At 41.4% G+C, this 27,262-nt stretch overlaps 2 protein-coding genes and 2 pseudogenes across 2 annotated transcripts; all 4 read left to right on the forward strand.

The window, feature by feature from the left end:
- The first annotated feature begins 16,481 nt into the window (after nucleotides 1-16,481).
- LOC123477132 lies at nucleotides 16,482-17,133 on the forward strand (annotated as a pseudogene).
- On the forward strand, nucleotides 17,134-18,575 carry LOC116935097. Its single transcript, XM_045180051.1, has 2 exons — nucleotides 17,134-17,386; nucleotides 17,872-18,575. Exons 1-2 carry the CDS (start codon nucleotides 17,134-17,136, stop codon nucleotides 18,573-18,575), a joined length of 957 nt encoding a protein of 318 aa, XP_045035986.1.
- A 1,344-nt stretch (nucleotides 18,576-19,919) lies between these two features.
- Nucleotides 19,920-21,927, forward strand: LOC123476908 (annotated as a pseudogene).
- A 1,547-nt stretch (nucleotides 21,928-23,474) lies between these two features.
- LOC116935206 (metal-response element-binding transcription factor 2) lies at nucleotides 23,475-26,921 on the forward strand. Its single transcript, XM_032942554.2, is given in 10 exon segments — nucleotides 23,475-24,000; nucleotides 24,062-24,184; nucleotides 24,245-24,448; nucleotides 24,509-24,697; nucleotides 24,761-24,933; nucleotides 24,996-25,200; nucleotides 25,265-25,332; nucleotides 25,392-25,547; nucleotides 25,606-26,341; nucleotides 26,343-26,921. Coding segments are annotated over 10 exon segments (1,944 nt in total). The 5' UTR covers nucleotides 23,475-23,976; the 3' UTR covers nucleotides 26,409-26,921.
- Nucleotides 26,922-27,262: the final 341 nt, after the last annotated feature.

The raw sequence follows: 27,262 nt of genomic DNA on the forward strand, positions 1-27,262 counted from the left end.
ATTGACTTGGAGTTTGCCAACCCCAGAAGTCAGTACAGATATGTTTCTTTTCCAGCCACATGGTACACGAATGGCCAACAAAACGGCTGATTTGGAGAAGAGTAGAATAGACACCATAATATACTGGAATAGCGGGAAAGGGGCTTATTTGATAACCACAGTTATCGCTAGTGAATTTTAGGAACCCTTTTGGCTGATAAGCCATACAATTTCAAATAGTGATGTTAAGAGCATGGAGGCGACAGAAAAACGGTATAATGAGGAGAGGTAGAGGATATAATCTACGAGAAAAGTAAAACCATTTTAAGGATCCATTTTATGAATTATTAAGATTGCTAATACAAATTTTTTTGGTTTTTTTTACAGTGCTCGAAGTGAAATTGTTTAACGATTACTAAAAGTTAAATAAATCCGTTAATACACAAAAATTAGAATTTAAACACGGCTTCAAAGATAGTTTAAGTGATTGTAACGTGATCTACAAAAAAACAGTAATAAAATTTCAGAATTTGATAACTGTTTTTAAAAGATTCCAAGGAAGTAAACCGAGGTGACGCTCTCGTTGTATGGGTAAGGTTGACACCTCTAGAATCGGGTTGGAAGTTAACGAAATTGTTGGTGAACTAATCATTAAATTTGGAGTAGGAGTAATTGTGGGTCATCAAATTTTGAGTTTCTTTTTCACAAGTGATTTGTTCTAACTCAGATTGAAGGTTTGTTTCTAGGGGTGGAGGGGGAGTTTCGAGTTCATCAGCTGTTTCTTGTAAGGATTTTTTCGGCCTGTTTCTCAATTCTTACATTTATAAAGTCGACACCTGGTTTGTCTTTCCAGATCATTGACTCAAATAGGGGTTTTATTTGATTCACATGTACAAGCTGAGTATGTTTTCCTACGTCTTGTTGTATTTCTACAGCACTATTGTTGCTTACTTTCAAAATTCGAAAAGGGCCTATAAAACGTGGGATGAGTTTTTTACTAATTCCCGCCAAAGGCGTTCGCATATCCAGTAAAACTTTATCTCCTACCTTAAATTTTTGCTCTTTTACGCGTTTATCGTACTGGACTTTTTGTTGTTCACGAGGACTGGGTTTCAAATTTTTTATCTGGGGGCAAAGGTTTGCCCGGCGTCCAATTTCTTTACATCGAAAACATTTATCATTAGTTTGACTCTCCCTTGCTTTACAATTGCTTATTGAGTGATACGATTGGGGCAATCGTTGTAAAAATCACAAAAATAGAAATGCCCTGTTTTATTGATTGGAGGGTTTGACTGTGGTGAGCGCTGTGAAAAACTCACGTTTCTTCTGGTGGATAATTGCCTTTGCATTTTCTCCATGTTTTCTTAAATGTTTTTGGTGAGTGTTTGATTCCACCTGTGTAGGGGAGAACGGGGTCAACTTGGACACGGGTCATATTGGACAAAGACCCTAAGTGCTACATGTTATGGAAAATTTTTTTTTTTTTAATTTTTGTATAGACTGCAATGTTTAACGTTCTAGAAAAAATATTGATTAAAATCGAATCATTATTGTTCCTGTTATCGCAGAATTAAAAAAATGGCCCTGTTTGATGTAATATTCTTCCCTATTACTGTAAGCATTTTTAAAGTGAAAAACACTACAAATGAATGAAATAATGATATGTGAAATAGCCAATTCATTTCTTTAATGATTGAGAAAAAACTTAAATTTTAATGCCTTTCCAGTGTTAAGTTATTAACGAAATACTAAATAGCACCGGGTTGGGTCATTTTGGACACAAAGTTTTGGGGTCATATCGGACAACTTAGATATTGGAGTGGGAGGTACTTGTGGAGAAGCCATATACGCCCGTTTGTTTGTCGATACTCTGGTAAGCCCTCCCATTTTACTCTACCCGCCTACAAATTGTCCATTTCAGCCCCCTATTTCGTAAAAATGACATAACTCTCAATTTTTCATTTCTATTGCAAATATTTCAATATGAATGAATAAAATATTGAATAAGCAGTCTACCCATATTTTTTTAAAATTTATTTTATGTCTCCTTATGAGGAAAACTGGTAGTGTCCAATCTCACACCGTCCCCGTCCAGTTTCGCCCCGCCGTTTAAATAAAAACTTTAAAAAACCGACTTCATTAAAATCCTTATAACTCGTTTATTTTAAGACTTAAAAATTACAAAAAAATTTTGAAGTTACCCGAGAAGGTGCTGCACCATTAACTGAAAATAAATATTAGAAAAAGAACATAGAAATCTAAATAAAGAGGAAAGAAATTTTTTGTCCAGTTTGACCCCGTTCTCCCCTACTAAGGCGGTCTAAAGCCTGAAAAGCATTTAGTCTGGACCTAACTTGGGCTTCTTCTACTGCCATGGCAATCATTTCAGCTTTTTCTATGCGTTTTTCAAAAATTAGAATTCTTTATACTTTAGTCTGGTTTGGACGTCGAAGGACAGCCCTTCCAGAAACCTGTCCATCATGATTTTTTCTCTGGAAAAAGCTGTTGCTTTATCTATCGTGGATTTTATAGGATACGCTAAGTGGAAGGCCTTGCGTATACGGTTCGCATAACGTCTCATATTCTTTTCGGGTTCCCGTTGCATTTTATGAAATTCAACACTTTGTTTAGACCTGGTCTCTGTAGATTGGAAAAGTTTAGTTAAACGCTCCTTTACTCTGGGCGGGTTTATTGGGTTTTCAAGTTTAGAGTTATCAAACTCATCAGCCGCTTCACCATACAATTTGGAGCGTAGTAAGATAATTTTTCGTGACTCCTCAAAATCGCCTAAAACCTGATGAACCTACTGATTCTAGATGTGCAAGCCAGTCATCAAAGCGACCGGAGCGATCACGGTCTACGTAAATCCCGACGTTACTAAATAGAGTCATTGCTTGGCTTTGTTGTAACTTTTTATTTTTATCGAGGGCGTTAGAAATAAAATTGTTTGTGTTTCCTATACTGTTTACTTTTGATGGACACATTACTAAGGGATTCATTTTAGGAATTGAGCTGGTAACTGAGTACTTTGGAGTTGTTACGTTATTACTTTGCTTGTACATGCTTGGGACTTTGTCCACTTAACGCAAGTGGTTGTGTATGTAAAGGGGTTGAGGTAAGATATGAAGGCTGAGAGCTAGTTGTAAACACAGGCTGTCCATTGTGCTTCGTTTTCGGAGAGGAATTAATACAACGTTTAGTATTCGTTAGAACGTGTTGCACAATACAATCAGCTACTTTAGAAGCATCCTCATAGTCCATTCCGGATTCCATCAAACGGCTCAATTCTTTTACGTATATTTTAATGGACATGTCTTGGTTTGTTTCTTTTAACGGTTTGTTTTGCATGACTTTTTTTTACTGGTCAATGACTGTTTTTTACTAGTCAACGATCGACGCTGGAGTAAAAGAGACTTTCCGACCTTGTAGTCCTTGATAAGGTAAATAGTTATACGGAGTGGACGCTAACTGGGATTGAGGAGTTTGAGTATTCATACTTGACTGTGAATGATTAACCACCGGACAAGTGATTGTTGTGGTACTAGGGGTTGATTTAGGACAATCTAAAGGGATCTGATCAACTTGCGTGTGGCTCTTACAATTTTGGTGGGTATGCTGTTTTTAGAAGTTTCTTCCTCAGTTTCGAGTGTTACTAAAGATTGGGGCACTAAGTCTGATTCTGAGCTACTTTGTTGTTCTTCCGAGTGCACTGATTCATACTCTGGATCGGTACTTTCTTAGGATGATCTTAGCCACAGTGTTTAAAGAGTTCAATTGGTGTAAAAATTGTGGGCTCGGTTAAGAGTAAAGCTCTTAAGGCTGTTCCTACTTCTTTGTTTGTTAATTTTTTTTTGTCATTTCGAAGCAAACACTGCAATTCAAAAATAAGATCGTCAACAGGAATTTCCATTATTCTCGTATTTCCGTATTGATGATAAAACCATACCCGATCTTGGTTCTCTTCATTTATCAGTTCTGGATTTTGGAAATCTATAGAGATATCTCTTGTGTTTTCTACCCTATCTGTTGTTTTTTCAAGGTCGGTAATTGCCCGAGTCTGTTCTAGAAGTTGATTATATGATAGCAAATTCTCTTGTCTCATCGCCTATCAGGGGTTCGACTACGGTTTCGTCTTTTGACGATACTTGCATATTAAGTACGTCCACTAATGAAGTTCGCTCCATTGATCATCATTTCTCAATTCTCTAATTTCATTGGAATCAGGAAGATCAGTATCGGATTGATGTGGGCTATCACTACCTAGTTCAACACATAGATTTTCGTTTTTTCTCCAAATTGACGGCGACCCGCCTCCTGATCGTAAGGGAGTGAACCTTTCACGTACTGACCGAACAAATCTTTGAATAAGTGGCCCTTTTCTTAGAGATCTTCTTTCTAAAGTGGTTTATAAACCGCTATCCTCATTTGTCATTTGTCCTCTTTTATAACGAACTAATTTCAATAAAGAGAAGGCAATAAGTAACATTATTATTACCATTTTTTTATTGCCATAAAAAATGAAAACAAACAACAAAACAAAAACCATGCGCTATTCAGCTTAACACGGAAGCCGAGTTCGACTCCGCTACCACCAAATGTAAGCTATAATTATATTTTAACTTACTTTTTCGTTGTCTTTTTTTGTGAATTAATATTTTCGGTAGCACAAAAAATTGGGGAACAACTCTAGAAAGAACTGAATTGTGATCGGGGTCTCGTCTATTTTCTATAGAACAAAAAGTTTTAATACGGGGTTTGTGAAGGTCGAACTACAAGAAAATCGTTTGAAACGTTTGAAGGGTAAGTCCGTTTGTAACACGTCTAAAGGAGAAATTACATAGAAAAGAGGGGCGTATACAAAATAAAGGTTACGTAAAAAAAGGAAAAGAAAAAAAATTAAAATAAGAAAAAAAATAAGGAAAAGAACAAAGAATAAATTGTTAGGGGTTCTTTACAATATGAAGTAGTCAAGTCTTAATTTTAAGTATTTTATTATTGTGTTAAGAAACTAGTAACTTTGGGCCCGTCCAGGGCCGGGAGATAGGTGTCGCTAGCGTATTTTTTACGCTTTTTTCGCCATTCAATTCTGCCAAACTGTTAACGTTAAATTTTTTCCCGTCTACTCTTAAAGCTTGCTGCGTTCCCATTTTTGCCCGCTGACCCGTTCACTGTCTCTACCCGCCAAGATGTCCGCCTAGTTGCCCGTACTCTCCCTCATAGTCTGCACGTCAACCTATTTTGCCTGCCAAAACGACCACTGTAGGTGCCCGTCGTCCCAATCGGTGGCCCAGCCCGTTTAAACCCTCATAGTCTCAGCCCGTCAAATCGCTACCTGTATCTGCCCGTCTATTCCCTCACAGTCTCTGCCCATCGGCCCAATCTCGGTCCACTAAAACACCCGCTGTAGTGGAACGTCTGCCCTGTCCTTGCCCCTGCCTGCCCTCTCCATCACAGTTTCTGCTCGTCAACCCACTCGCTACCCACAAAAAACCCCCTGTAGTTGCCCGTCAGCTCCCTAACAGTCTCTGGACGTCAAGCTCCTCTCTCTCCGTTAATCAACAATGGATCCGCAAAAACGCCCAGTATAGTGTCCCGTCAATCCTTTTGTTGCCTCTGTTCATTTCTCACCTCTGAGTATCTGCCCGTCGATCCACTTACTGCCCGCCAAATTGCCCGCTGTAGTTGTCCGTCAACCCACTCTTTGCCTCTGCCCGTCGATCCACTTGCTGCCTTGGCCCGTCACATCACTCACAGCCTCTTTCTGTCGTTGCCTTTGCCCGTCCGCCCCCTCATAGTCTGTGCCCGTCAACCCAATCCCTGTATCTGCCCGTCGACTCACTCACAGTCTCTGCCCGTTGACCCAATCACTGCCGGCCAAAATTTCCGCTGTATTTCCCCGTCGAATCACTCACAGTCTCTGCCCTTCCTCCCACTCGCTGCCCACAAAAATGCCCAAAATGCCCAAAAATGCCCGTCAATTTATATATTGCCTCTGGCTATCTAATCCCTAACAGTCTTTGCCCGTCGACCCCCTCCTCTGTCTGTCAACCCCCTCTTTGCCCGTCGATCAACAATCGATCAGCAAAAATAACCACTGTAGGGGGCCCATCGACCATATCGTTGCCTCTGTTTACCACCCTCCTCACAGTCTCTGCCCGTCAACCCACTTACTGCCCATCAAAATGTCCGTTTTAGTTGCCCGTCAACCTATTTATTGCCCCTGTCCGTCGGCTCACATGCTGTCTCGTCCACCCGTCCTACTAAATGCCCATGGACTGAAAAATTGTCAATTTCCACGATTTCGTCTACCTTTTACGCATCTAGTCTTCCAAAAGCCTCATCCCGCCATTTACCTTAGCCAGTAGCCGGCGGCAACTCACAGCCAATCACAGGATGCGTGAATCGCAAAAGTCTCAAAACTCCTCCCATATTTTTTCTTAGAATTTTATAGAGTATAGATTTTATAATCGTGATTGACTTGTTTATGAATTTTTTGTATCATAACTGTTGTGTTATGTCTTTCTCATGTTGAGTTTTATCTGTTAACTTAAAATACAAAGATTGGTATTGAGTAAAGTGTGATTTGGATGAATGAAATGCCAATATATAGAAGGTATATTGCTTGCATAATCTTCCGGTTGGTACGGGATGGCTGGCACTCATGTAGCAGTTAGAGTGCCAGCCATCTCGTACCAGCCGAAAGATTACGCCAGCAATCTCGTACCAGCCGGTAGAGTGTTCTGCCGACAGATGCCACCTCGTACCACCATCTCGTACTGGTACAAGATGGTTGAAAAAATTGGTACGAGATATTTTGGGTACGTGATGTCTCAAACCCGTAACACTCATGAGGAAAAGCGCCATGTTTTTATTAGCCTAGTTAAGCTAATACGTGCGCAGAACGATCATCATTGCAGTTACCCTGACCAACAAATCTGCCGGACAAAGCAAAGTATGTGAACAAAAGTCAATGATTTATTTATGCACCTTCACACTGTTAACTCTCAAATGAGTAAAATATAATTTTCGTAAATTTTGTTTCATACATTTTAGAGTTTTCCTTGATGTTGTTGCTGCCAACAAACAAGCTCCTATTCTTATGCATCTTGCATATCTAGTAAAACTACCTAACCACGATTTTGCTGTTGCATCCGGCCACAAATTAACACCGTCAGTCTACGCTGGAATTGAAATAAAAGAAAACGGTCTTAGAAGAACTGAAGCAAACGGTTATTCGGAGCCCACATACGCCGCGTTCAGACCCTTTAAACATTCTTCCTCCACTAGAATTTGAAAGATTACTAGATCTCCCAAAGTTCAAAAGCCTATTGAAAACAGGTGAAGATAAATCAGTGAAACCTGTTTTAGTATTTACAGTTAGAGTGAATTTTATTTCTGTAATATCATACAATTCGGCTTTGTGTGCCAACGGAACGTCGGAAGGAGGCATTGTCGTGGGTTCATGATGAACCCACGGCTGGGCACCAGGGGCAAACAAAGACTCTGGAGAGAGCTAGGCAGAGATTTTATGTGCCTAAAATGGACAGGGCGGTTACCCGTTGTATCCAAAGCTGCAAGAGTTGCCAGACCCGGAAGCCGGATCAAGGGAAGAAGAAGGGGCTGATGGAGATAACGCAGGCTTGGGGACCCTTCGAGCGTATCGGCATTGATGTCCTTGGCCCGTTCCCGCGATCACGAAACGGGAACACAAACATCGTTGTGGCGGTGGACTACCTTACGAAGTGGGTAGAAGCCAGGGCCTTGCCAGATGCCACGGCCCGACAAATCGCAAAATTCTTCGTCGAGGACGTAGTGATAAAACATGGATTTCCATGGGAGTTGACCTCGGACCAGGGGAAGTGTTTTACGGCTGAAGTCACCCGTGAAGTGTTGGCCCTGTTGCGACTGTCACATCGCATGACAGTGCCTTACCATCAACAAGCGGTTGATGGTAAGGCGGTTGAAAGATGGAACGGCCTGGTTGAAAGACAGAACAAAACGCTAGCAACAATGTTAGCGATGTACGTGGATGAGAGCCACGAAGACTGGGATGAATTCCTTGGATTTGTGACATTTGCCTACAACACCGCACGGCAAGAGAGTACCAACCACACACCTTTCATGATGGTGTATGGAAGGGAAGCGGTGATTCCAGTGGATCTACTGGCGGCGACGGGGCCAAGCCAACCGAAGCTCGTCGGTGCAGAAGACCTAATGAAGGCGATGATGGAGCTTAGAGAAGACGTAAAGGACCGGCTGGCCATGGTACAGCAACGTCAGAAGACGCAGTACGATGCCAGAGTCAGTGCAGCACCAGTGTACGAACCCGGAGACCTAGTGTTAATCTTTCGCCCGCAGCGGAAGAAGGGGCTCGCGGAAAAGTTAATGCATCAATACGTGGGACCCTACAAAGTGATCAGGCAGGTCACTGAGTTGAACTACGAACTTCGGAAACCAGGTGGGAAAAAAACTCTTGTGGTGCATGTGTCGGAAATGAAGAAGTTCTTTTGTAGAATCAGACGAGGAGTCCGATAGCGACGAAGAAGTTGAGAAGCTAGAGCATGCCGACACCGACTTGGATGTCGAGCGTACCGACACCGATTTGGATGTCGAGCGTGCCGACGCTGACTCGGGTGTCAAGCGTGCCGACAATGGCTCGGAAGAAGCAGTCGCCGAAACTGAAGAGGGTATGGCGTGTGCCGAAACCGACACGGGTGAGACGCCTGAAGCCGACACTGGGGTTGACATCCGACACCAGCACTGCTGCGGCAGTGGTGGAGCCGCCAGCCAGGAGAGAAAAGGGTAGAATGAGGCGCCGGTCATTGAAGCCGATTGCCGAAATGGACGAAGGCCTACAATACGGAAAGGATTCCGCGGTCCCAGCAGCAACGGAATTACCGGCGGGTCGTCCGACCAGGGATCGAAATTTGAACACCGTACTTTTGCTTAGCCAAAAGTCGACTTAAGCCAACTTTTTCCAAGCCGACATAAGTCAAGTTCTGCTCAATAAGTGAAACTTATCGTTCTTCACTTAAGACGTGATTTTTAAAACAAAAATTGATACTTATGTCGGCTTAGCATTTTTTCGCTTAACTTGTCAAAAGTAAGGCGGGGCTAATTTCGGCCAATGACGTTGAAGCTTGCAAACGTTTTCTGAAAACAAAGCAGACGAATTTACACGAAACAACAATGACATAAGTATTTAAAAATTATTTTGATGTGCTTGCAGTGTTGATTTTGCACAGGTGATATCTGGATGAAATGGGGCCGAAAACTGACGAAGTGAAGGAGAAAGTGAAACACGATGTTTGGTCCGATCGCGAGACGGATTATCTGTTGGTTTGATACATAGAAGAAAAGGTAAGTAATATATACGATATTAATATCTTAGTCTTCAGCAGCAATTTTTACTAGATGTGCTCAATAAATCATATAATTCGTTCCACAGGAGGTGATGGAAGGAGACTTCAATACCCTAATTAGGGGAGACCGGACCCATATTGGACACTGTACCACCTTGTACAGTGTCCGGAAAAATAGTAAAATAAGTTTTAAAAATCTCATTTTTACATTTTATGTTAGTTTTTATGCATTCTTCATGTGTTTAAATTTTCATGCATTTATGTCTATTATTTTATGAGTTATTATACAAAATAAAAAACACGCTCAAAATTTACAAATTTTTCCGTTCAATTTATTGAGTTAACTCTTTCATTTATTATTGGAAAATAAAGCTCCGTGCATGTATGTGTTCGGTAGCCATTCCTATACACGCTGTAAAAAATAAAAAATTATATGTGATGTACTGTGATATTTATCACGCTTTTACCGGGATAGGGTGTTTTGGGGGAATATTGGACAATTAACTTGGGTGAAATCGGACAGCAAAGGGCGTGGAATGGGAGGAGCCTATTCAACGCGCGAAATTTAAAATTCCAGTTGACTAACAGATACGTAGCGCACTCATTTTTACGATAGATAGCCAATAACTTTTAACTTGTATGTTTCTAGGTGCGTTTTCATAACAATAAATTAAGATTAAGATTTTGTTGAATTAACGATGCATTTTATTCAAGTATTCTGCCAACTGATATTTCATTTCAGAAGAAAATATTTGCAAAGGATGAGTTTTACGTTTGATTTGTGCAGGAGGAAACAGCCCACTTGAGGAGAATCGTTTTGTATAAAATGCAACTGTAGATGGTTTTAGGTTGCATTTCTCCGCTGATTTCCTTATTGATGATTTTTCCACTAAAAACAACGGAAATTGCTCCATGTAATGATTCTTCAATTGGCTTTTCTCTCTTTGCAATATAATTCCTCGGCATGGTTTTGTTAGACAGGACTGACTTGCTTGAAGTAAGGAAACTGCAATGTTGGAAAAGTATCGTTGAAAGGTTGAAGGCTTCTTGCTTTGACTTGCTGGTAGGCCTAGTAAGGAAACAATAATGTTGGAAAAGTATCGTTGAAAGTCTGAAGGTTTCTTACTTTGACTTGCTGGTAGGAAGGAAACTGGAATATTGGAAAAGTATCGTTGAAAGTGTGAAGGCTTCTTGCTTTGACTTGCTGGTAGGCCTAGTAAGGAAACAATAATGTTGGAAAAGTATCGTTGAAAGCCTGAAGGTTTCTTACTTTGACTTGCTGGTAGGAAGGAAACTGGAATATTGGAAAAGTATCGTTGAAAGTTTGAAGACTTATTGCTTTTACTTGCTGGTAGGCCTAGTAAGAAAACATTAATGTTGGAAAAGTATCGTTGAAAGTCTGAAGGCTTCTTAGTTTGACTTGCTTGTAGGAAGGAAACTGCAGTTTTGAACATAGTTTATCGCTGAAAGTATGATTGCTGCAACTGGGCTGAATGTGAGGCAACAGCAGTAGGCCTACTACAAATTTACAATAACAGTATAATTATATTGAAAGTTTAAAATTATGTAATAATTAACAAATGTTACAAATGTTACATTTCAATTACGAGAAGAGTCATTAACTTGTGCCATGTCTATGCCTAGGCCTACATCAAACGATTTAGTGGCTGGTCATCGACAAAATTCTGCTGTTTCATTATTAAAGAATAAGCCACAACTATCGTCAAGCCAAAAAATTACATTACCAGTAGTTTCTTCCAACGTTATGAAACACAATTCATTCACAAAATGCTCTCCTCGAAAACTAGCAGCCATTAGCCTATTCATACATCACGACAAAGCAATGGCTACCTGCCAATTATAAAGAATCGATTGATATCCAATCGATTTTAAGCTCCACCCCCCTCCATGTTCGCTTATCATTATTTTCTATTATAAGAATTTTTTTTTTATTTTATAGGAAATCACTTTAAAAAATTATACAGTTAATTAGCTGTGGAATTACCTATATTCAAGATTTTTTTGGTTGAAATTACTTAATCCCATCCCTTTATTTAGACCCTGTCTAAAGTGGTGCAGGTCACTGTACAATTTCACCCCGGGTAGGTCAAAAAACGACCAAAAATTTAAACCTCTATAACTTTTTTTACATTCAAGTTATGAAGTTGAAAAAAATTCAGGGGGTGCGTGGAGGGGTAAAGATTAGTTTAGTAAAAAAATTTGTTTTTTTTTTCAAAAGAAAGGGAGAAAAGAGACGAAAACCGGAACTGTCCAATATGGGTCCGGTCTCCCCTACTAAGGAATTGAAAAATGAAACATGAAAGAAGATAACTATCTCGATGAATGTGGAACTTCCAGATTCCAAGGTGAGGACCATGGAAATTATTAAGAAGAAGTGGGACAATTTCAGCCAATCTGCTAAGGCTGCTATTGCCAACCACAAGGCAGGGTTGACTGAAACAGGTAAATGGCTGATTACGTTAACCTCAAAAACATTTCACTATTAGTTCCATTTGTATAACAAGAGGAGGTCCATCTACATGACCGCTGATCCCACTCTATAAAAAATTTTGGCAACACATTCTAGGAAAAACAAATCCATCAATTGCTGGAGAAAAGTGCAAGAGAAAAGTTGCAGGAGAAAAGTGCATTTTTGTAATTTTTTTAACACTTTTTGATTTGCTGAACTGTCAGTTTCAAAACAAATAGTCTAGCAGACGCGTTTTTAATTTTTTTTAATTGCACAACTACAAATATTTTGCTAAATTTAGTGATGAAATGCGTCGAAAGTACAAACTTACAGAGATAAGGTACCTCCGGAGGTACCTTTGACTTATCTCCATTTTCTTGCTTAACTTATCTCTTTTTTGGCTGAAGTATTTTACTTAACTTTTTCATTTTTGTTCAAAATTTCGACTTATCGATAAGTCAGACTTACCTCTAAGTTCAGAATTGGCTAAGCAAAAGTACGGTGTTCAAAATTCGACCCCAGGAAGAAACGGGCAACCGGTTGGATGAAGAATATGCTGTTCTTCACATTGGTCTGTTTCGTAGGCCAAATGGTTCAAGCAAATGAAATGAGAAGGGAAGTACGTCGCGACCGAAGGAGTGGTGTTTCATCCCGAAGGTACTTTCGCCCTGGGTGACTCGGAATGGGTAGTCATCTATGACGTGCACGCGAGGTTCGAGTCATTTGACAAGAAAGGTCTGGAGGTGGTACACTTTCTCCAGGAGCAGGTGACCCTGTTAAATGTGACCATGGGGCACCTGGCGGAGCATGAGTCCGAAATCAGTGCTCTCATGGTGGCGGCGGGTCAGATGCGGCGAGAGAAAGCGCAGCTGAGGAAAGTCTTCAATGACAGCTGGACCCACCTTGCCAAAGAATTACTCTTCCTACAGAAGGTAACGAGGTCTGTGGAAAAGGCAAATAGGGCGCTGGATGGGACGGCTGACAAACCGGCTTAGCAGATGCAGCTATATGGAGACTGTCACCACTCCTTTGTCCTCCAAATGTACTGGCTAAAGCGCTGAATTCGGCTCGACAAGCCTTTCCCCAAGGCTGGGGACTGGAAGTAGACCAGCATTGACCTGCTCTACATTGGAGGGAAAAAGTGGGGTTAAAGACAACGTAACCATAGTGCTCCAGTTCCCTGGGAAATCGGATCGGCGGAATTGGCCTACCGCAAGTGCTGCCAGCAGCGGGGGTCATAAAAATCCCACGGTTGTGTTCGGCAATCTCAGACGAATGGGTTCTGCAAGCGAGCTTCCGACAGATGATACCAGTGAATGTAACGAGCGTCATCGACGAGGAAGCTGCAGGGATGCTGAGCGGTCTACTGGCACCGGTGGTCGAGCAATCGCAACCGGTGACAAAGAGCCCCATCATGGAGGAAGCACCAGCCGGCCTAAGAACGCCTACGCGTATAGACCTAGCGGGGACGAGTTCACACATGAAAGCGGTCGAACGCCTACGACGCCAATGGGAAGAAGAGGAGAATGCCAAGCGTTATCCTTTTGAATGGTTGATCGGATGCCTGTTCCCGTTGCCACTGTTGGTGTACCTGTGGATCGAGTATCGGAGGCTGAGTAGTCACGTGGGCACCCTACTGTTGGCTCGTCTTGTGGAGGTGCGAGAGCCAGGAGAAGAGGGTAAAGGCCAGCCTGGCCCGAATGAAGTCGCGTGAATATCATCGTTTAATCCGGATTAGTTTTACCAAATGTTAAAATAAAAAACATGGGGGACTCTGTTTGTTATGCCATGTGGGGTTTGTTATCCAGTTTAGGGAACCCCTGTCAGTAGGTAGGAAGGGGGATGTAGCGCCAATGTACTTTGTCGCTTAGTGCCAGATGCAAATGTGCGATGTCAATAGACTTTGCCACTCTGGTCGGATGTCAGGGGACTCAAAAACCCGTCTAAGGCCAGTCAGAGGGGCAGTCCAATGTAGTGATTCAGACTAGTTGGTAGTGCTGTTAGTGCTGTCACTGTGTAATGCTGTGTGTGTGTGTCGTGTAAGCTGCCTATGACTGAATACATACCTTAAACCCAGTGAATCTGTTACAGTATGTACTTGTTTATTTCAACTCAACACTCACTAGTGGAGCAATCGCACGACTTCTGATTCTGCGGAACCGTAGCAACTTTCAAAAGGTCTAATAAAGTGAATTATTAATTACTACATAAAAAAGCTTTTGTCTACTCCTTTAATATTTAAATTGCAGTTGATGGTGGACCTGACGAAAATCCACATTACCAGAAAGTAATCAATGCTGCTATTCATCATTTTAAAAAAATAACCTTGACTGCTTGTTCATGGCAACCAACGCACCTGGACGTAGTGCTTTTAACCACGCAGAACGGAGGATGCCGCTGTTAAGCCTTTCAATGTCGGGATTCGTTCTTCCTCACGACCACTTTGGAACCCACCAGATTCCAGTGGAAAAACCGTCGATGCTGATTTGGAGAAGAAAAACTTTGCTCATGCAGCAAACATTCTTGCCGATGTATGGTCTGAACTTGTTATCAATAAACACCCTATGGTGGCAGAGTTTGTCGATCCTGAACGTTCAGTCCTAGATTAAAGCAGTTTACTTACCAAGAGTGAACATTGGTTTGCTGAGCATGTTCGAACCAGCCAATATTTTACACAAATAACCAAATGCAACAATCTAGAGTGTTGCTCAGCTCCGAGGAGCTCCTTCTTCTCGTTTGTTCCTAGCCGTGTTTTACCTCCCCCAATCTCTATTGTTCAGTCTGGAGAAGACGGATTGAAAGCTCCAGAGAGAAAGGATTTTGAAACCCATTCGTTCCCATCTCTTTTTGTCACCTGCTTGTGTAATATTTTTCCTCGTTCAACCCGAGTCTTCAAATCATTTCCCTACATCAAAAGAAATCGATTTTTTACACCTTTAATTTTTAGGGGGGGGATCTTACGTAAGTTTAGGGGGGTTTGAGTTGACGAATTTTTTTATATCTTACAAAGGGGGGGGGGGAAGGGGGTAAAAATGGCAAAAAATTTCCTTACGCAATTTATGGAAATCCCCTAGCCTCCTTCTGTACGTTGTTAAAATCTTAGCCACACGCCCACCCTCAGTTGCTGGAGGCAATTGTACCAATCAGGCCATTTTTTTTATTTAAATAACGTTTTAATTTTCTACAAACGGTTCCCATTGTTTGCCACTTTTCATCTGTGTGACGCTCACTGTTTAAGACGTTGACGTATGTTGGGGGTCGAAAGCGATTGAAATTCAAGTTAATGAAAAGTGGAAAGAATGGGAAAATTGGAAGCAAATTTTAAGATCAGCAAAAAAGCATGTAGGAAACTAGACCATGAGCTAACTGCTAAATTAGTTGCTGCTGCTCTAAAAGTATAAATTTCCCACACAAAAAATAAAAAATTTAAATGTTTTACATGAATTCACACTAATATTCTCGAATATTCATGATAAATATTGTCACATGAATGTTGTATTTGCACAAAAAAAAATACAACAAGAGATGACTTAAACTAAACAATGTTTTACTAAAACCAAAAGGGGGATAAAAATTTACCCAGACTCGGAGAAGCGTCTGAAGACTTCTAGGGAAACAAGGGAACTCTTCTAACGGAGCCCAGCTCCGGGAGCTCACCCGATGTAGACTCATCTAACGCAGAATCAGGGCAACGTTTTGTACCGTCGTGCGAATTACTTCCCTTTCAAACTGCGTACCTCCGTAACTTCCTTAGAGTGGACTTCTGATAATTTCTTCACCACGGTTTCATCGTTGTACAAGCAGCGGGTGGCTCATCTCTGCGAAGAGATAACCATACTGTTACGGTACGGTAGTACCTGCCCTCTTTGTACGGTGTGTACTTAAGAGCTATCTATCCCCCCGGGCAATTTCCCTAGTGTCTTAACTGTGTATGTGTAAAAGGGGGTGTGTCGTTAAAGGGCGGAAGGTGACAAGTTCGGAAAAGAGACGTCTTTTTCGGGGAGACTTGAAGCTGAACGCTGACGATATATACAAGTCAAAGTGACGTGTAAAATACAAAGTCTCGAAACCCAACTCTCCGTGTGTTTTAATGAGTTTGAGGAGAGAGGGGCTTATTGGAAGGTACGGCCATAACATTTGGTGTCAGAAGTGTAGAGCAAAATGGCTCAGGTAATTCACGTCTCTATCTGTATATATCTATGCCATCTTTCAATTTAAACCATTTCTTTCTCTCTTCACCTGTTCTAATATTGGTTTGAATAATTGTACGATTCTCAACTCATTTATTTACGAGTTGTCAAATAAGTTGTCAATCTAATCTTGTTGTAGAGTGTGTAGGTGTGTCTTGACGAGACAGCGCTTTTGTGGCAATGTCGGTGAGTGACGAGGTGCTTTGTATCTCATTTCTATAGTATATGTCTGACGCAAATGCCGACGATGGCCCGAGATCTCGTATTCCAAGGCCCCGTCTAACAACTATCCCATTTCAGGTAAACACCCGTAGTACTAGGTACGGTGAGGGAGGCGGTTCTCGGCGGTTGGAAACAAGTGAGCAGCCGGTATTCGATACACCAGTAGTAGCTCATATCAGTCGATCCCCGAATGGTCGACTACAGATACAATTACCAGATACAGCGACAACTCAAGCTCGTGTTCAGCCGTCGTCCAGCATGGCGAATGTCCAGGATCTGGTTGACGCTATTACGTTACTAACAGCCCAGTTTAGAGACCAACAGGCGCAACAAAACACCAACAACGCCGCGGTACAACAGCAGCTTCAACAGGCCCTCATAGCAACAAACAACCTAGTAACAGCTCTGGGTGGGAGCTGCTGGAGGAGGTGGTGCTGGTGGAGGTGGCGGTGGCGGAGGCGGGGGTGGTGCAGCCCGTGAAAAAATTGATAATTGTATTTTTGAGTCTATCCCCAAATTTACAGGCGGCCCAAACGAATCGCCAGATGAGTTCGTGGCAAGAGTGGTGGCATTGGCGACAAAGGAATGATAGGACGATGGCCAGAGGATTCAGGTCGCGGTACGACGATTAGGCCCAACCGTGGCAGATTGGCACGTTCATGTTGGTAATACACACGCAGCATGGAACGACTGGTCAGCAGCATTCAGGACGGCATTCGCAACAAAGATTTCTCTCACCGACTGGACGAGCAAGATGGTGGCAAGAGTGCAACAGCCAGGCGAATCTGTTATGCAATATGCAATGGCCAAAGAAAAGCTGTTGACTATGGCTCCTGTCGCGTTGACCGACCAGTAAAAAGTGCAAGCGCTCACTGAAGGTCTACGCTCATGGCAACATCAGGCGGCCGTTATGAGTACGAATCCAGCCAACGTCGCAGCATTCTACATGGCGTGCAATAATCTGCCTACTAGCTTGGCCGCACCAGCAGCGGAGAAGCCCTCAAAATCGGCCGATCTAGTCTACCCATCAGATGCGCTAGAAGGAGTTGCAAACCGGTTAGTGAATGACTTGGCCGCCCGATTAGAAAAAATTGTCATTAGCAAGAGTGAAGGAATCAGTGGATATGGCACCGGCGGCGGGGCGGCAGGCCGACCTTGCGGAGGTGAGACAGCTGGACGAGGACGGGGCAGTGGAGGGACGACAGCAGCACCGGGCGTGCGATTTGTTCCGGTGAGTGATCGAAAATGTTTCAGTTGCGACGTTAAAGGTCATCTCGATAAGGACTGCCCATCTCCCAAAAAGTAACACTGCCGTTGGGCGCGGGGCCGATTCTAACTGGATATCGCAAATCACCCCACAGTGCCCCCCTCCCAGTTATCAAAGTGTTTATTGAAGGAATTGGTGAGGTAGTAGCGTTGGTCGACTCTGGTGCAAGTTCGAGCGCCATCCGGCGCAGCCTTGCAAAAAAGTTGGACAAGTGTGTTGGACCTAGAGTTAACTTTTGCGGTTGGGACAACAGAACCGTTGAAATCGATTCATTTGTGAATATGTTTGTGACGTGGGAAGGTAGGAAAACCGTGGTTGAAAGAGTGGCAACAGTGAAACATCCTCCCTTTTCTGTCATACTTGGCGTAGACTGGATCATAGCCAGCAAAACGGATCTAATTGTACAAAAAGAAAAATTGGTGCCAGTTTCGAGGCCGGAAACAGCTGAAGTGTTGACCACCAGGACAACGCCAGAGAAGATAAGTAGCAAATCGGTGCGATTCGGGGAAGTGCGGATGACAGTTTTTGATCGAAGAAAGGCCGCCGTAGACTCGAAAGTCAGTGAACACGCCTATCAGTGTGGTGATGAAGAGGAACCGTGGGACATAACGGACAAGCTAATCGCCTCCTTCCAAGAGGAAGGGAGGTATCGCAAGAAAAGAGGTGGCCAGTCTGCAAAAATTTTGCGTCGCACGGCAATCCCAGTAGATTCACTGAAATTCGTAGCATGTAGAGTAGGCTCAAAACAAACGGGAACTGTGTTAGTGTGTCCGATCCGTTGTTCCTTTCCTGGGAAGGAATTTTGTGTGCCCTCTTGTCTAGTCAGCATTAAGAAGGGCATAGTAAGTGTGCTTGTCCTCAATCTTAGTACGGAAACACTTCATCTAAAAGCACGAGACTGGCTGACCGAGATCGAGTGTGCTTATGATGCGCAGGTTCAACTAGTGGAAGACCAGGGTCCTTTGGAAAACGAAGAGAAGGAAAAAACATCGTCGGGAGAGTCTCTAATGTGTGCTGCTGTACACTGGAAGGAGCGGTGGGCCGCGATAAAAGAAGGAATTCAATTAGGAAGCGGACTCAACTAAGAACAGCGCCTGAGGGTGCTGGACGCTGTGTCCAAACATATAAAGTGTTTTCCCACTGATGGTAAGCTTGGCTCTACATCGCTAGTGGAGTTTTCGATCGACACCGGAGATGCAAAGCCGCAGCGCTCAAACCCAATACGAGCGTCGTACAGTGAACGGAAAATTATCGCTCAAAAGGTGGAAGAATTTGTGCGTAAAGGTCTGGCACGGCCATCTACAAGCCCCTGGGCTGCAAGCGTTGTCCTTGTGAAGAAAAAGGATCAAGATTTCCGCTTCTGTGTTGACTATCGGAGAATAAATAGTGTGAGCAAAAGGGACGTCTACCCACTCCCGCGTATTGATGACGTTCTAGACCGATTGGCAGGAGCAAAGTGGTTTGCCAGTATCGATCTCCTCAGCGGATACTACCAGATCCCGGTGGCAGAAAAAGAAAGAGAAAAGACCGCGTTCATCGCACCGGACGGTCTGTATGAGTTTACAAGAATGCCGCAAGGAGTTCATAATGGTCCAGCGTGCTTCCAGTGCTTAATGGATAGAGTGTTACGACATCTGAAGTGGTCCATGTGTCTTGTCTACTTAGATGACTGTCTAGTATTTGGCTCCAACTATGACGAATTTTTGGAGCGACTTTATCTCGTCTTAACAGCCATCGGTGACGCCGGCCTCACTATCAACCCTAAGAAGTGTGTGTTTGCGACGGATAGTGTTTTTCACCTCGGTCACGTCATCGACGCCGAAGGAATACGGCCCAATCCTGAAAAAGTCAGTTCCCTCTCCAGAATGGTGGTGAAAAGCGTGAAAACGCTGCGAAGTTTTATCGGTGTGGCCTCATTTTTCCGGAAGTTTGTTCCAGGGTTTTCAGTCGTCGCTTAACCTTTGTTTAAATTGTTAAAGAAGAATGTACAGTATCCTGCACAAAAATCCGAACACCGATTTAATTTTTTAAAGCCACCTATTGGCGGGGTAGCGGGTTTTTTGTTTTTTTTAAAGGGGGATGGTAGACGGGGTGATAGACACGACAGGGTAGGGTTGGGTAAGTCTAGACATTTAAAAAAAAATCTTTCAGCCATCAAAAGGGTGAAACTTCGGCAAAACATCAAAAATTCGCCCTTTTGATGGCCGAAAGATTTTGCTTTGCATAATTTTTATAAAACCTACGCTCGAAACCTGGCGTAAGGTTATCTGGAGAAACTACTTATGCAAAACTTATGGCATAAGGTCCCATATTGACTGACAATATGCTTCTTGAACTTTTCGTTTTCAGCGAAAGGTTACTTTCGAATCGAAACTTTACTTTCGGCATTTAAAATTTTTTCATCGAAACTTTTGTTTTGTGTGACATCACTTGGGGTAATTAAATATAGGCAACAAACTTTCGCACGAATTATGGCGAAATCTACACTTTTTTTCATTAATACGGAATAAATATGATTAAAAATATCAGTCTGACAACACTATAAAAATAATTGCAGACTAATTGATCCCTAGTTGATTTTTCTCAGTAACTGAACGCGTGAGTCCCGTTTTTTCTTCTTTCAATTAAAATGGCTAGTCATAAGATATGGAAACGTGATTCCACTTGCAAGGCCCACGCCTTATTAGAGAAAATGTTTTTGGAGAACAAGATTGAGCCAAGTGCCCTTCCCGCATTTGTATATAAGCAGTCACCCGAGTTTCAAAAATACTCGTTGAATGTGTTCAGAACAGCATTGAACGAGTTAAAAGCTAAAACTGGCCTTGCATGTAAGTAATTAACACTTACTCTCTATACTTTTTGCATTTATTATATACAAATTAAAATTTTTCAGTGAAGCCATGTAGTCACAATGCAGCTCTTTGTTTTGATGAGGCCAGTGATGTCAGCCCAGGAGTTTCCCTTCATAAACGCGTCAGGCTATTTGAGGGCAAGGAAGAAGGGATGGACGATTTTGACTCGCTTATCGTGCACGGCAATCAACCTGTGCAGATGTCGGTCTATCAGGATCCAGTCACTAGATGTGAAAAACTCGTCGTCGTTGTCGCCCTCATTGGGGGTGTGGATGACGCCAAGTTTTCGCTGGTGGGAGATGGCCCAGGAACTAGGACTGCAAGAATCGATTATTCCTGGCCCGTTACTTCAGTCGACATCGAAGCTATTTTTTCAAACAAAAATTCAAAGTGGCGAAATTCCCTCCTGTCACCCTTTGATTGAAGCTCTTAAAAAAGATCTAGAGAAATCTCGGACGAGTGTTGAGGAAATCCCCAGAGGTTTCATGGAGTTAACCTTGCCCATTTCGGTGCAAACTGTGGCTAACTCCATATAGGGGAGACTGGAGTAAGCCGGGACGGTTTTCGTTTCCCCCCTATATCTCCCAAACTAATCATTAAATTAATTTATTATTTTGTTTTTATGTATTCCATACGGTAATGTACCCCCCATATTTTTTATATAATTTAATAATAAACCATTTTCCCATATAAGACCTTTAAAGTTTTCTTAGATTTGTGGGAGGAGCCTATTTTGAGGGGTAAGTGAGGACACTAGGGTGGGTGGTGAGGGACGTCCTCCGTTTACGCCTTAAAATTCATTTTAAAAAATTGTAAAAATTGAAATAGCGTCCCACTGCATAGACTCTTTAAATTAATAAATGTTTCAATTTGATTATTGTGTTAATAAAAATTTTTTCTTATATGATAAAAAACTCTTATTACAAGATAGGTGGGGTTTGGGCTTATTGTAATCGATTAATATGCTGAATAATCGATTGCTTGTGATCATCGTTGGCGTCATGAGCTCGGTGATGATTGATGGGCTTGAAGGCCAAACCCGCCCACTAATGTCCCATTTTAGTCAAAAACAGCTGTCCCGATTTCCCGATAAAGAGTATTTTTTTAAAACGTTAATATTATCTACAGTAATTGACCGAAAATTATAATTTTTGTTTTTAACAATAAAGAAATGATTAAGCTTCATTTCCATATTAAATTTACATGCCATTTGCGATTATTTTTTTCTATAAACATTAAATGGCGGAGACAAAATTAACTAAAAAAAAACCGTTTTTTTTGTTTTGTTAATAACTAATACAGTTATTGACAAAACTCAACCAAATTTCATGCCAAAGTAGATTGTATGTATCTAAATAACATACTAAAAAAAATTTTAATTTTATTAAAATCTACTATTTTTCCCCCTACTGTCCCACTTGACCCGGTGTCCCGGCATACTCCAGTCTCCCCTACGTTACGGGGGAAAAAACAAAGACGGAACAAAGTATCTCGTTGTCACATTGATGGGATACCAGACTGCGTATACAATAAAGGAAAAGGATAGAATCGTTGTTTTCAAAGATATGTGAGTCCTTTGTTTATAATTTGCTTTGTCTTTTTGTTGTTTTTTTTTTCTAATAGAATAAAAATATTTTTCAGTTAATTTTTTTTTACGATCTTAACTTCTTATAATAATACTTTTACCGCAGCTCCCTGTCTAATTTATTTTGAGTAAGGAATATTACACAGCCTAAATCCAACATTTCCAACTGTCGTTTTAAAAAAACACATCACCCTGGGGGTTGCAAAAATGTCCCGACCTGTTACTTGCCTTAAAGCGTAATACCTTTAGGCATTTTTTTAAAAATTCTAGACTTACCCAACCCTGCCCTATGTGTACGGTGTGTACTTAAGAGCTATCTATCCCCCCGGGCAGTTTCCCTAGTGTCTTAACTGTGGATGTGTAAAAGGGGGTGTGTCGTTAAAGGGCGGAAGGTGACAAGTTCGGAAAAGAGACGTCTTTTTCGGGAGGACTTGAAGTTGAACGCTGACGACAAATACAAGTCAAAGTGACGTGTAAAATACAAAGTCTCGAAACCCAACTCTCCGTGTGTTTTAATGAGTTTGAGGAGAGAGGGGCTTATTGGAAGGTGTACGGCCATAACAATACTCCCTTTTCACCCGCGGCAATATTCATTAATGGAGGAGTGAATATTCATGAATGGAGGAGTGAATATTCATGAATGGAGGAGTGAATATTCATGTAATTTTCTATGAAAATTCACCTTTATAATCCCAATTCAAATTGAATATGAATTTGGAATGTTTCAATTCGAGTTGAACTGAATATTCGGATATCTTGAAAATCACAATTCAAGTTTGATTAAATTCGTGTTTATTTGAATGAATTCGAATTTAACGCAATTCATATGGGGTCCCGAAGCGTCTAGCCCTTAGTTAAGGCTCGGCCCCGCATTGATCGGGGAGCTTTTTTATCGATTCCGTGTGGGGATAATTTTTTTCGGTGCGGGGATTTCGGTGCTCAGTGCGTTGATCTCCGTGCTCGGTGCGATCCCCGTTTTCAATCCCCGATTAGACTCTTATAGCACCGTTTTCTTCCCAATCTATTCTCAGCTAGCGACGCAAACTGGTACTACCCCGTCAATACGTGCTAACTCGGCAGTACGTGTATCAAGGTATTTCGCTAATTCCTCTCCATGCCTCCTATGCCTTTACACGGCAAACGGGATGCCACCTTGCTTTGTTTTGCTTTTCGGCAATTTTTGTGTCGTCTGTTTTTTGTTTTTTTACTACAAATTGCTTGTAGTTTATTTATTCTTTTAACTGCTTTTAGTAATTGAAGTAAATCATTGGTATTTTCTATCAATAAATTCTTTATTCGTCTAAAGTTTTTTGTTATTTCCACTCAGGACCAGGATTCAGTGTGATGGAAATATTTGAATTTGTAATGGAAGAAAACAGACTAGTGGAAGCTGGATAGACCAATTAGATTTGAAGCATTTTTATTATACTCATTCATTCGCTTTGTGTGCTGCACAGGTATTATTCAGATGAATTGATATTTCTTTCATTCTCTACAAGACGTTTCCACTTTGCAAGAGTACATAAGGGTATATGACTCTGGTAGAACTACAAAAAAATGAATAGCAACATTTCCAAGTCTGGCAGCAGCCGTGCCTAGGGTTTATCCAATCGCTGGCAAGAAGAAATTGAATGTTCTTCCCGCCCTCGTACCAATTCCTCACTCTTCCGCTAGGCTTGGAAATCAAGGTTAAATGGCGTCTATTGTAACTGTCGATAAAATTCCTTCCCAATTTGACGTTTCTGTTTCACTCGCTAGTTAATAATATTACATTTCTGTTTTCATGTGGAAAATTATTGATATTCCTATCGTTTAAATTTTAATATACCAAAGAATCAACGTTTCCTATTTTTTTAATCCGTGCCAGAAAGTTGTGTTTACTGAAGCTGTTTTCTAGTGCAAATTTCGCAATGCAGATGATTTGATACTCTTCAGCTTCTTAGACAAAAAAAAATGTTTATTCTGAAGAAGTGACTAGAGAAAATTAAGCAACACATAAGAGGAAAAAGGTGGTTGAAGTCAAACATCGGAGATCACAGCAACCTCAACATGTCACTTTCTCACACAACTGTGGTATGTTTCAGAAAGAATTAAATAGTTGTCAACATATGCACTGACCAAACAAAATTTATAGACCAAAGATGAGTCTCCAGTAGCACCTGATTCCACAACAGCAGACCGTGTTACATTTACTGAAGGTGAAGATATCCTTCTCCATGATGAGAATGGGCTATTCATTTTTGGAACAATTGTCCAAGTATTTCATCTGTCATTTCATTTTTTCTAAAGGGTTACTATATTGTTAATTAATCCTTAGGTTCTCCTATTTGATGAAAAATGTCTTATCCAGTTTGGAGATGACACTGAAAGATGGGCACATTTTCGTGATCTGAGAAAGATTAAAATTCAAGAGGAAGCAGAAATCTCATGCACTCGGTGTAAGAGTATACAATCTAGCCCTTGTAATCATATTTTATTGTGCCATTATTGCCGAAGAGGATACCACCAAAATTGTCATGAGGTATGATTTTTGCCAATCATTGTCTGCATTGGTTATCTTCATTGAAATTTATTTTGTTAGCCTCCATTACCAAGTCAGTTTGCAAATGGAGAAACCAATTGGATGTGCATGAGATGCATGGAAAAAAGACAAATTAAAGAGAGAGACAAACTTGCCAATTCAAAACCAGTTGATATACCTAATAAAGTCAATAACAATAACAGCAGTTCTTCCAACTTGGTTCGCAAAAAACGAAATTTTCCTTATGACGTAAGAATAAGTTAACTTTAAGAATCTTTCAATACTCTCACCCCTATTGCTTTGTTTCGACAGTTGGCAAATCTTAGATGGGATGTAAATCACTACGCAAATGCTGAGCAAAAGTATTGCTATTGCGGACAATTCGGCGAATGGTTTAAAAGAATGCTCCAGTGTTGTGGATGCTCGCAGTGGTTCCACAGTGAGTGTATATCCATCTTAAAGCAACCGCTATTATGTGGGGACAGGTAACCCTCTTCTTAACAATAACTTAGTAACAAACCCCATCATTTTGCATGTCTGCTTTCAGGTTTTTCCTCTTCTTATGTTCCGTATGTAATAACGGTGGTGAAGAGCGCCTGACGAGACTAAGCCAAGAAATTACCCTAGCTGACATGGCTCACATAGCATTATTTAATCTAACCATTGAAACGGCCAAGAAATATCATGATTTGGATATGAGTGTTTTACCTTTCATAGAAAACAACTGGAAATATTTCCAACCCTCCAACGAAGTATACATCTCTTCTGGGTCGACTGTTATGACGAATATTTTTACATTTCCCTCTTTCATTTTAGTTATTAACGTTGACAGTCAGTGAAAGACGGATCCGAATTCTAGCAGCTTTCTGGCAGTTCAAAAATCGGTAACGTGTGTGTGGTCTGGTTATGAATCTGTTAGTGTTAACATTTTTTATCCCATCAGCTTTATGTGTGGAAGAGAACTGAAAAAGAAAAAGACCATGTGGGGATTACGTTTTCGGTTGCCGTCACCGTTTCCCTCTGTATTAAGCCCACAGTCTCAACACATGCTGCAGCTATGGACAAATCGCGACTTGGTTTCTTCAGGACCATCCATTGAGTGAGTCATTTTTAATTGCATTTTTACATTCAAATTAATTTAATAAAGTGTTATGTAGGAACGTTTTGCCAACATTGTCAGTTATGAAGAAGCAAGCGGAAGGTTTTCATAAAAACAAGAGAGCTCATTCGGCGCTTTCAGTACGAGGCGAAAGAGAAAAGATTTCCAATAAGCGGGTTAGGCAATCTGATCCCGAACCTCACCGCAATTTACGAGTGCGCCAACAAAGAGCGACATCTGAGGAGAGTATTTGTGAAGAGAGTTCTGACGACGTAAAATTAATGGTCATGTCAGGCAAGAAACAAAACAAGCGCAAACGTACTAATGGTGGTGGCGACGAAAATTCCAGTAGTATATCATCGTTTTCCGCTTCATTGGCTACTCCAATAGAAACGAGTAGTGATGAAACTTCTTCTAGAGGAACATTAGATATGTTTATACCGCCTCCGCAAAATTTTGACGGCCTTAACAACCCGTTCTTTAACTTGACATCCTACAACCAGAACCTTCCACGAAGCTCTGGGTACCTTTTCGTGCGACCTCTGAAAACGCGACTCAGTGAAAAGGATATCCGGATTACAAAGAACGGTGAGGTTAAGCGTAAGAGATTTGTGCGGAAATGGAAGCGATCTTCTCAACCAGATTTGGCTAGCGCCCTATTCAGCAGCGACGCATCATTTCGGTTCGCCAGTCCTCAAACACATGTTTACCAACCAACTCCCAAAGAATCTATTCTCAGCTATTTTGGCATAGAAGAGCGTGTATCTCGAGGTGAAAAGTATACCGTGCATGCTCCGTAGGGTGCTTTCTAAGGGAGCCCTGCAGTATCTGATACATTGGGAAAGTGAAAATGTAACATGACCCAAATAGTGTGCACTGATCAAACAATATAATGGACTGCAAAAGTAGACATTGTTTTGTTGAAGGGAAAAAATATATATTTTCTCGCCAGCTTTGATGGTAATAGATTCATTACCTTTAAAGCTTTTGGAATAGCTTTTCTATCAGTGGTTAAAACAATCCCATGAGAGACGACCCGAGGTCATAAATTCGTTATCAAAGATAATCTCGATCTCGAAAAGCAATCTTGATTTGATTTTTGCTAAGACGTGTCTAATGCACATTTTCACTTCTGTTTTCACTGCCTGTTTTTATCGAGTATTCATAACCGTCTTGCCGTGATTGTAATCTTGTTCGCATTCATGTTCTTCACATTCTTGAATTTTAGTTTCTGTCTTTTAACTTCTTTTCTTATTTTGTTTATTATGTCACTTGCAGTTGTTTTAACACTAAAGATGGCTTTGTCGGGAGTTTCTTCCGTAACAGTTACCCTATCTGTTGATAGGTACAAAAATACATGGGCTCCGTTCAAAAGCTGACTATCATCAAATTAAAGTGTTAATATTTCCTAAACAACTCTTTTGCTAGCTGCGCGAAACATTTTGTTATGTTGCAGGTTTGCAGCTAGGGCCAATCAGGGTTAACATTTTGGGCCATCGGTATGGGGCTTTCGGGGGGACATTTTTCGCCCCGAACCCGATCGGGGTCTCCAATCGGGGATCCAATCCCTATTCAAACGAATCGATTTATGCAAGGACATAATCGATCAAGTTTTTTGCCACAATTTCCCCGACTATGCTGAATTTTAGCTGCCTACCCCAATTTCTGCTCCAAAACCATAACAGTCGCCATCTTTTAAATAGCGTCGGGGCTTT

The sequence above is a fragment of the Daphnia magna genome, linkage group LG10 (genome assembly GCF_020631705.1).
Source record: "Daphnia magna isolate NIES linkage group LG10, ASM2063170v1.1, whole genome shotgun sequence".
Classification (NCBI taxonomy): domain Eukaryota; kingdom Metazoa; phylum Arthropoda; class Branchiopoda; order Diplostraca; family Daphniidae; genus Daphnia; species Daphnia magna.

Excerpts from the sequence above, each read along its gene's own strand:
- LOC116935097 (XM_045180051.1), top strand. The coding sequence starts at position 17,134 with ATGAGTACGAATCCAGCCAACGTCGCAGCATTCTACATGGCGTGCAAT. Across the intron at positions 17,387-17,871 it reads GGCAGGCCGACCTTGCGGAG|CCAGCAAAACGGATCTAATT; the intron begins GTGAGACAGCTG and ends ACTGGATCATAG.